Genomic DNA, 10,800 nt, shown 5'->3' on the forward strand with positions numbered 1-10,800 from the left:
TGAGTGTCTCCTCACATCGCATAAGCTCTTCAGAGTAGGGGATCTGGCATATTTTCATATTTCGAGGACTTGGCATAGTTCCTGGCAGAGCATAGGTGGTCAGGAAATCCTTACTGAAAGCCAAAGATGGTTTTGCCTCCAAGACAGAGACTAGCAGGAACTTGAAGAGGTAGGGTATGGAAAAAATAAATTGATGAAAGCAGTTTTGTCTCATCAGAGGGTTTGTTTGGGGACAAATGGGATTGAAGAGAACGCAATATTAGAAAACTTTAATTTTTAGCACAGTATTAGAATACTCTAAGTCTGTTGGAATACTCTAGTTTGGGTGAGGAGAGATGGCATATAATATGATTGAATTGGTTTACTCAGCTAGAAGAAAACAGCTTACATGAGAGGAAGGGTTATTTGACATGTGTTGTTTGGAAACAAGTACAGCCATCTGTCAGTGGTCTGACTGTAGGCCTGTCAGCCCTATTATTCAGTCTGTAAGAATCATGCCAAATAGTGACCCTGCTCTTCCTGGGGACAATATATGAGGAGGAGAATTCAGGGCAGTAGTGGTGCATTCATGTCCTTGCTCATCCTATCTCAGTCCTAGTAACTATGAGTGCTGAGGGTTAGGTTAGACTCAACCTGATGTTGGCTCAGTGGGAAAGAAGGCTGTAAATATCTGCTTGCATCTGGCAAGGGTGTGAGGGAGGAAAATGGCTGTATTTGTTTTATACTTTTGTCATCCCTAGTTGATGGTTTGTATTTTCTGTGCTGATTCAGTGGATCTGTAATCAGTTGGCCCAGCATAGTTGAATATGTGGACACGTTTTGTATAATCTTAATAATATGTATTTTGAAAAATGTAAACATAATAGAGTCAAGGAGGCTATTGGTTTTAAAAGATTAAAAATTTTTTTTCTCAAAAGGTTTGTTACAGAAAGAGAAAATGGCTATTGAAGCATTTCAGGTTTGCTGCCTTCTCCTGCCACCTGAAAATAGAAGAAAGTTACAGCTCTTGATGAGGATGATGGCAAGGATCTGCCTAAATAAGGAGATGCCACCCCTATGTGATGGCTTTGGGACCCGAACACTGGTAGGTTGATCTCTAACATCTAACTTGACTTGAGTTTTTGGAATATAGTTCAACTAAATAAAGTTTACTAGCTTGGCAACCCAAGGAAGGCACCAAGGTAGGCTTGCTCAAAGAGCCACAGCTTGGAAACCGCACAGGCGGGATTACACTTTCAGTGTAAAGAACATAATGGAAAGCGAAGTGAGTAGGGATAGAATCTGAATGTAGAGTTATCTGTGGTCTCCTGCCTACTGTCAACATAAACGGAAGGAAGGGAGGACAATAAGGATAAGGGTCCTTTCAAGAAAAAGACATACTTTCCTCCAAGACAGAAAGGGTTGTGAAGCATTTGTTATTATAACAAGTAGGAGAGGGGCAGCACATATAATGGGGTAAAGAGGAAAGAAATAAAACATAGAGTTGGGCCAGACAGCCTGGGGGGAGACAGAGAATTTGTTCTCTTGGGGTATGATCTAAGGGTCTATGAGTAAGGATATTTCTTAACATATTTTCAATTTGGCTTAAAAACATATATGCTAGTTTTGAATTCTACTTTCTTGTGTCAGCATGTCTTTTAAAGTAGGGCTCATGTTTAGAATTTATTCTATGTAATTTTTTTTTTTAAGATTTTATTTATTTATTCGACAGAGATCACAAGTAGGCAGAGAGCCAGGCAGAGAGAGAGGAGGAAACAGGCTCCTTGCTGAGCAGAGAGCCCGATGTGGGGCTCGATCCCAGGACCCCGAGATCATGACCCGAGCCAAAGGCAGAGGCTTTAACCCACTGAGCCACCCAGGTGCTCCTTCTATGTAATTTCTTAATTTTCCTCAAAATTGGAGGTCTTGGAGCAAAACTCCTCCTCACTGGGGTATACATACTTCCCATATGCTGGTGAACCACATTATACCCCTGGGGGTCCTCTGGCCCCATTTTAGAAGTGTTGAGTAAGAGTAAAGGAACACTCAGTGTCCAGTAGAGTGAATCTTGCTTGACCTTCCTTTTGGTTGAGTAGATGGATAATGGGGCTAATGGACCCTTCTGAAAAGCTGAAAAAAACTTTGCACGTATTCCCCAGAAGAATGCACATGGAAAATTTTGCATAGAATTTTAGGGCATTAAGGTTCCCCAGTGTCCATAGTCTCCAGGTAAAAAATGTCTGTGTGTCTCTGTACACGTAAGTGAGGGTAGATAAATTATCATCTTCAGTATGTTGATGACATGCAGTCTTATTAAACAAAATTATGTCATTTCATGCTTATAGGTTTTGAAACAAAATTGTCCACAGTAAAATTAGTAGAAAAGGGGGGAAAAAACCCTTCCAAATCATAGTTAATATGAATTCTATGGAAGCAACTACATAATATTTTGTATATTTCTGTCTGTTGTAAAGAGTCTCATCACTTAATACACTTGTTATAAAGTCTCATCATTTCATTCAAATATGATTGTCAGTTGTACACCCAAAATCCTAGAGAAACTAATAGTTAAGTAGGAAAAAATGTAACAGTTGAGGCACATAGGTTGTGCTAGCATATTTCTAAAATTCAAAATGAAATAAGGATATTAGTAAATAAAATGGCTTTAAAGTGCTACGTAATTCAAGTGATGGTGGTGATCATAATTTTTCAGAATTTGTTTATATATATTTAAAACTGTCTATAAAGAGGTGTGCTTTAAAAGCTGCTCAGACAAGCAGTCTCTGCTTAGTCTCTGCTGAGTCTCTGTGAGATGAGATGCACCTTCTGTTCACACTGGTTGATAAGAAGATCAGCCCATTGAGATGACCAGGTGTGGCTAGGTGCCAGATAGGATGTGTACCCTGGGCTGTGCGCCATTTCTCATTGACTGGTCACCTTTGGTTTTTGCAGATTTATTAAATGCAGTTCAGCATAGGAAACAACAACAATAACAACAACAAACCTCATCTGTGTTTATTTAAAAAATATCTCCCCCTCTTTTTTCAGATGGTTCAGACATTTTCCCGTTGCATCTTGTGTTCCAAGGATGAAGTAGATTTGGATGAGTTATTAGCTGCTAGGTTGGTGACGTTTCTGATGGACAATTACCAAGAGATTCTGAAAGTCCCTTTGGCCTTGCAGACCTCCATAGAGGAGCGAGTGGCTCATCTACGAAGGGTCCAGGTAAAGGAAGGGGTATTAACAGTCCTTTAAAATTGCCAGCAGAAAGTCCTGTAAACCTGCTAGGCCTCTTGGGATTTCTAAATACGAAGAATTAAGTGAATAAATATGTACAAATTCTTCCAATGGGGCTTGGTACATCGTGGCCACCATGTGCGTTTGGTAATTTGGAAAATTTTTGAAATGTTTACTAGTTTTATTATGTTGGTCAGTGCTCCATACTTCTGATTGCAAATTCCTTAAATGATAACCTGTTTGGATTTTCATTTCCAAAGGAGTTAAAATTGGCCTTACCTGTCCTATAAAACTTGTGAAGAGTAGAATGCTCTACTATAAAACCTCTAGCTTAAATATCTGATGTACAGTAGGTCCAATTTGAAATATAGCCTATTGTTATTTTTGTGGTTATTTTTATATTAAAGTGATACAAAAGAGATATAATACATGACTGTATATGGGCCCCAAAGTGAGGTGTGTATAAGTCTGTGGGTGCAGACACTTGATAAAGGCAGACAGAGGTCTGCTTGGCTCCTTCTGAATGAGTGGCCGTCTTTCTGCTTAAGTACTTTTTGAGGTTCCACAAATAAGGACCAGTGAAATGCTACCTCCTGAAGTATTATTAAAGTTGATAACTGTTCATGTTTTCAGTGTGCAATTTAAATTTTTAATAATTAAAAATTAAAATTTTAAAATGAAAAATTAAACTGTTCATGTTTCCAGTGTGCCTGCGTGGCTTTGTTGGTTGAGTGTCTGACTCTTAATTTTAGCTCAGGTCATAATCTCAGGCTTGTGGGGTTGAGCCCCCCTCTACCTTGAGCTCTGCGCTCAGCTGGGATTCTGCTTCTCTCCTTCTCCTTCTGCCCCCCTACTGCCATGCTCTGTGTGTGTGTCTAAAATAAATAAATCTTAAAAAAAAAAACTATTAAAAAATTAAAATAGTTTTGGTAATTATCAACCTTAAATATGTTGAAAGAATTGGGAAATATAGAAAATGCACACCAAGGGCACCTGGGTGGCTCAGAGGTTTAAGCCTCTGCCTTAGGCTCAGGTCATGGTATCAGGGTCCTGAGATGGAGCCCCGCATCGGGCTCTCTGCTCAGCAGGGAGCCTGCTTCCCCCTTTCTCTGCCTACTTGTGATCTCTCTCTCTGTGTCAAATAAATAAATAAAATCTATAAAAAAAAGAAAAGAAAATGCACACCAAAAACTATAAGAGTAACATCCAATATTCAGTTAGTATTACAGTATTTCAGGTGTTTTTCTGCGCTTTGTCTTTTGTTTTCTTTTCTTTTCTTTTTTCTTCCTTTTTCTTTTTCTTTCTCTTCTTGTCCTCTCCTCCGTTCTCCTCTCCTCTCTTCACTTTTCCTTCCTTCCTTCCTTCTTGCCTCCCTCCCCATCTCTCGTCTATGCCTTATTTTCTCTTGACAATACAAGAAATATTTCCTGTATCACTAAATATTCTTGACTGACCTCATGGTGGTTGAGAGCTTGGACCCTGGAGCTAAGCAGTGCTTGTATTCCTCATGTGCCATTTATTGGTCCTGTAACACATTTTTTTTTTCCAGACACATTTTTTTAATGTGTCTCTGCTTCAGCCTCTACCCAGTATCTCTCTTTTCTCATCTGTAAAATGGGATAATGACAGTTAATACCTACTTCCTAGGGATGTTTTAGGGGTTGAATGGCTTAAGATGTGTAAAATGCTTAGAATGATATTTATTACATAGTAGCCCCTCAGTTGGTAGCTGCTGTGGTTAAGATTATTATCATCATTAGTGTTAATATTATTCCACAATATGGTTATTATTGTTAGCATAGTATTCCATAACATGGATCTATACCATAATTTATTTAAATGGTTTTCTTTGGCTAATATTTAGGTGGTTTCCATTTTCCCCTCTATTTTGCAAATAATAAAATGGTAAACATTTTTGTAGCTAGATTTTTGGGGGGATGATCCATGATTATGTTCTAAGAATGAATTTTTAGGAGTGGCATTACACGGTCAAAGGCCAGGGATGTATTTTAAGTATTGATTGCGTATTGCCAAATTTCCCTTCAGAATGATTGTTCTGATTCATTTTCCCATGAGTAGTCTAAGAAACTTTGCATACTTCTTATTAATATATATATCTTTGCCATTTTAATTAGTAAAAAGTGTAACCTTACTGCTGCTTTAGTTAAATCCCCCCAATATGTTTATTACCCAAACTTTAAAAAAAAAAAAAAGTAGAGAAGAAAAGAAATAACTGAATATCTGCAAAGAGAAGTGATGGCAATAGCGATGTTGTCCTGTCTACTGGCTTGGTTCACGGTTCCCAAAGCATAGACAGACCATGCAGCACCTCCTAAGTGAACCCTTTGCTCTCTGCTGAAGATCAGAAGGCTGAGCTCTGCTGATTCATTTAACAGCAGATTAGCATGATCTTGTGCAGGGGCACTGCCCTGGCACTAAGTGAAGCCAGTAAGCGCTCATTTGTCCAAATACATTTGCTTTCTTGGAAGTACTCAGTGGAATCACGGAACAGTGGTTTCATACTCAGAGATCCACTCTCTCACATGGCCTGCTCAGCCCTGACAGCATGGCAGATCCAGGACAGGGCTTCTCGGAAAAGGAAGTGTTCGTTGGATTGTTGTGGAGGTTTCAGGCCTGACCCTGTGATAGGTGAATTTTGAGGTGGTCATTGTCTTTGACACCAACCTTCTATTAGCCTTGACTGCAGCCCTCTTCTTCATTTTGTGCCCTTTAATCATGGGTATCTGGCATTTTTCTTACTAGGGTTTTGGCTGCAGAAGAACTATAGGTGTTATATTTTGGGGAAGACAGAACTCTTGGAGTCTGAACTTAAATACTTTTTAATTTCTTTGTTATTCATGTAACATTGACATACAATGTTATACTGGAAGTTTGTACCTCTGAATCCCCTTCATCAATTCGCTGATCCCCCCCCACGTCCATGCCCCCTTTTCCTTGGCAGCCAACAGTTTGTTCTCTGTATTTGAGAGTCTGTTCAATTTTTTTGCTTGTTTTGTATTTCTGTGGTGGTGTTATTCCTCCTCCTTTATTTCTGATTTTATTTGAGTCCTCTCTCTTTTTATGTTGTTAAGTCTGACTTAAGGTTTATCAATTTTGTTTTTCTTTCAAAGAGACTGTTCTTGGTTTCATTGATTTCCTTTTATTTTTTTATTTTTTAAAGATTTTATTTATTTATTTGACAGATCACAGGCAGGCAGAGAGACAGGCAGAGGCAGGGAGAAGCATGCTCCCCGCTGAGCAGAGAGCTCGATGTGGGGCTTGATCCCAGGACCCCAAGATCATGACCTGAGCCGAAGGCAGAGGCTTAACCCACTGAGCCACCCAGGCGCCCTTTGATTTTTTTTTTTTTTTAACTCTCTTTTTCATTTATTGCCACTCTATTCTTTATTATTACCTTCCTTCTACTAGCTTAGGTCTTTGTCCTTTTTTCCTATTTCCTTTAGGTGTAAGGTTAGGGCATGTATTGTCATTTTTCTAGCTTCTTGAGATAGGTCTTCATCACTATAAACTTCCCTTTTTGAACTGCTTTTACTGTGTTCTGAAGATTGGGACCATTGTGTTTTCATTTAATTTGTCTCCATGTATTCTTTTATTCCCTCTTTGATTTCTTCACTGACCTATTGGTTATTTAGTAGCATATGTTTTTGTCTTTTCTAGGTTGGTTGGTTTGTTTGTAACTGATTTCTACTTTTACACTGTTTTGGTTAGAAAAGATGCTTGTTCTTGTTTTAGTCTTCTTAAATTTATTGAGATTTAAATTTATTGTGGCTTAACATGTGATCTATCCTGGAAGATGTTCCATGTGCACTTGAAAAGACTGTGTATTATGCTGTATTTGAGTGGAAATTTCTGTATATATTTGTTAGGTCCACCTAATCTAATGTCTTGTTCAAAACCACTATTTCCTTGTTGATTTTCTGTCTGGATGCCTTCTCCATTGATGTAAGTGGGGTGTTAAAGACTCCTATTATGATTGTATTACCATCAATTTCCCTCTTTATGTCTGTTAATATTTGCTTTGTTTATGTAGGTGTGAAATTAATATTTTTAATGGATGTTCATTTATTTATAAGTCTTAGCATCATCTTTCCTCTTTTTTCTCCATTTTCCCTTTTGCCCTATACAGCGTTTGCACATTTGTTTTCTTGCTTTTTACTGTTGACGTATTTGGAGATGTTGTAGTACTTCTCCATACGTAACAGCCATACTACATGTGTGCCTCTATCCTTTCCCAAGGAAGGGAAGTCAGATCCTCCAGATGTGAGAAGGAACTTCCAGAGGAGGAGGTTCACTATTGTAATGAATTATTTTTGTCAACATGTTTAGTTTATGTTTCAATTTAAGATTTTATTTAAAGGAGCACAACAGGGGCGCCTGGGTGGCTCAGTGGGTTAAAGCCTCTGCCTTCGGCTCAGGTCATGGTCCCAGGGTCCTGGGATTGAACCCCGCATCGGACTCTCTGCTCAGCAGGGAGCCTGCTTCCTCCTCTCTCTCTGCCTGCTTCTCTGCCTACTTGTGATCTCTGTCTGTCAAATAAATAAATAAAATCTTAAAAAATAATAATAAAAGAGCACACCAGGTTTTCTGTTTATTAAAATGGTTCTTGGGTTAAAAAAGGTAAGAACTCTTATTTAAAACTGTGGCTTTAAGTGATTTTTTTCACATTTATAGAAACACTTTTACTTTTCAATAAAGAGTTTTTCCAAACAAATTGAAGAATGACATGGCATTCCCAGGAGGAGATATGCTCTATTTGATCTGAACCAGTTTTGCAACTTATATGCAATTATGCTTATGTCTTTCACTATTAATCCTTTTGCCTCAGATAAAATACCCAGGAGCCGATATGGATATCACTTTATCTGCCCCGTCATTTTGCCGTCAGATCAGTCCAGAGGAATTTGAATACCAGAGAGCATATGGCTCTCAGGAACCTCTGGCAGCTTTGTTGGAGGAAGTCATAACAGATGCAAAACTCTCCAGCAAAGAGAAGAAGAAAAAATTGAAGCAGGTAAAAAGAATGTTCTTCAGAATCCATGTCTTCTTCCTACTAGTCTTAATATTGTTTTTTCTTTTTATTCTCTGTTTTAATGGGTTTCATGTGAATCTCATCTTCTGAGATGTAGCAGTTTTGAAAGTATATTATTCAAGTCATATACTCCAGAAGTCTCAAGGATGTACTCAGTTGTGATGAGTTTCTCACATCTTATTCTCCAGTGTAGATATTTTACCATTATTGAGCTCTTCATTTATGGAGCTGCTCTCTGTTATTTGTCCTTTGTTTGGGTATTTGGCACGATGTGAGTTAATGGAGCAGTTACTTTAAATTCTGAGAAGCTACCAAATGAAGATAGATTCCTCTGATTTTTTCTGAAAAGTAAATTGTACTGAATTTGCAGATATAAGATGTATAAAATTGAAGAGGCTTGGTTTTAGATAGCCAGGATTTGGGGTTTAGTTCCTGCTAGGCAACACAGCTTTGGGTTTCATTGAAGAGCTCTTAATTAAAAATAGATATACTTTGACCATTCTTAGAGTAGTGATTCAAGATTAAGGGAATGGTTTTTATTTTTCAAGACTGATTCCTGCAAGCTTGATTCCTGATCATACCATACATTTGGGATTATACACAGAGCACCAGAGTTCTAGACTCCCAATCATATTTTTCTCAGTAATTTTGGAGAAGAGTTCAGTGTTGGGGATCAAAGAAAAAGCATTATTGCTTCTCTTTAAGCTTTTATATATACTGGAACGTTTTCCCTTCCATTTGAGCAGAAGCAGGTGGGGCTGAGTTGGAGAGGCAGGGAGATCGTGAAATGTACTTGGGCCAAAATTTTCTTCACCCATATAGAACATAAGTTATATTCAAGTCAGAATTACGTGTGACTATTTTTAAAGTGAAGTCTATTTATAGTTAGCAAGCAGAGGAAATTTTAAGAAATAGGACTGAAATGAGAAGTTTGTTTGAAGGTTGGATCAAATTAAAGTTGAATTAGATCTGTAGCAAGTGGAATTAAATGATCTCACAAAAAGAAATGGATTTGTGTTGGAGTGAATTTGATTATGATTTGTCATCGTCTTATTCTCTTTCCGATGGAAAACAATAAACATTAAAACAAAATAAAGACAGCCTCGTATGGAATCAGATCAGGAAGTCTTTAATTTTAAAATTAGATCACCTAATTTTATTGGTTCTTATCTGTTTTTTTACTCATCTTGAATTTTTTTTTTCAGTTTCAAAAATCCTATCCCGCAGTCTACCAAGAGCGATTTCCTACACCAGAAAGTGAAGCACTTCTGTTTCCTGAGAAACCGAAACCGAAACCACAGCTGCTAATGTGGGCACTAAAAAACCCTTTCCAACCATTTCAAAGAACTAGAAGTTTTCGGATGTAGTACTTCCATAGCTGTTAGAGAGCTCTGTTGTTGCCTTGAGCAAATGGGTGGTTAGAGAAGGACTATGGTGGTGGAAGAAGGAAGAGCAGACAATAGAGACTACTGAAATATAAAGTGACCAGACTTCCAAAAATGTTGAGCCATTATCAGTATTTTTGTAAAACTCAGTGCTATTTTTAAAGTGTAAAAATCAGTTAAAATTTAGACAAATATACAGTGGTAATGTTAATGTGTTTGTAATTGTTACAAAATTTAAGGATTTTTATTTTTTTATTCGTTGTTTTTCATGCTGTTAATAAAATAATTATGTGTACATTTAGTTACTGATGTCTTTGTTATAACCAAGCCTTAAAAATAGTGTATATACTTGAGTAAGAAAGACAGTGGGGTACTGTTACTGTGATGCTGTTGATAGCATAGCTTAATAGTTCTGATTTCTCTTTTGTAAAATCTCATTTTAATGTTGCACCAAGATTCTTAATGTCCAGTATTATGATGGCTGTTTTTCATTGAGGATTCATTGGATGTTATGGCAGATATAACTAAAGCTGGTTCTTTAATAACATATATATTAGCTGGTGTTTACCTCTAGGTGGAGAAGATGTTCATTTTCCTGCAGTGGTAGAATTTCAGTCTTGGCTGAAAATGGAGAATTGAACTGAATAAACTTTTTTGGTCCCATTTATACCAGTGATTTTAAGTCAGATCTCTGTTATTTCATGAAAAACACAAATGGATTAAGTAAAGTGAGACTACTTCCTTTATATTTCCCCCAACTCCCTTATCCTTTTGAAAATAAATGGACTGTAGATAAATACTGTATTTTGTTTCAACTTGGTTAGTTTTTAGTTCTTTTATTTCTCCAAAAAGGGATTCTCTAGTATCATCCATGCTTTTTTCAAGCCCAGCTAACACCTTGATAATCGTCATTCTGAACTCCAGATCTGACATCTTACTAATGTCCATATTGATTAGGTCCCTAGCTGTCATTACTGGCTCTTGCTCTTCTTCTTCTTCTTCTTCTTCTTCTTCTTCTCTTTTTTTTTTTTTTTTTTTTTTTTTTTTGATTTTTTCCATTTTGTCATTGTTTCCAGATAAGAATAGAAGAATGAGAGAACAAAATACTAAAAGGGTAGCAACAACCCTAGAAAAATATATACTTAACCA

The 10,800-nt window shown here is 37.3% G+C and overlaps 1 protein-coding gene across 4 annotated transcripts in view; it reads left to right on the forward strand.

The window, feature by feature from the left end:
• The window catches only part of DEPDC1B (DEP domain containing 1B), an 86,259-nt gene extending 75,947 nt beyond the window's left edge, over window positions 1-10,312 (forward strand). For all 4 annotated transcript variants that reach the window (XM_032850035.1, XM_032850030.1, XM_032850043.1 and 1 more), the window contains exons 8-11: window positions 918-1,084; window positions 3,028-3,204; window positions 8,063-8,248; window positions 9,472-10,312. In XM_032850035.1, coding sequence (XP_032705926.1) covers window positions 918-1,084; window positions 3,028-3,204; window positions 8,063-8,248; window positions 9,472-9,633 — 692 coding nt within the window. In that variant the 3' untranslated portion in view covers window positions 9,634-10,312. The remainder of the gene's footprint in view (window positions 1-917; window positions 1,085-3,027; window positions 3,205-8,062; window positions 8,249-9,471) is intronic.
• Window positions 10,313-10,800: the final 488 nt, after the last annotated feature.

This window comes from Lontra canadensis, unplaced genomic scaffold, assembly GCF_010015895.1.
Source record: "Lontra canadensis isolate GAN:19392208 unplaced genomic scaffold, GSC_riverotter_1.0 scaffold4, whole genome shotgun sequence".
Classification (NCBI taxonomy): Eukaryota; Metazoa; Chordata; class Mammalia; order Carnivora; family Mustelidae; genus Lontra; species Lontra canadensis.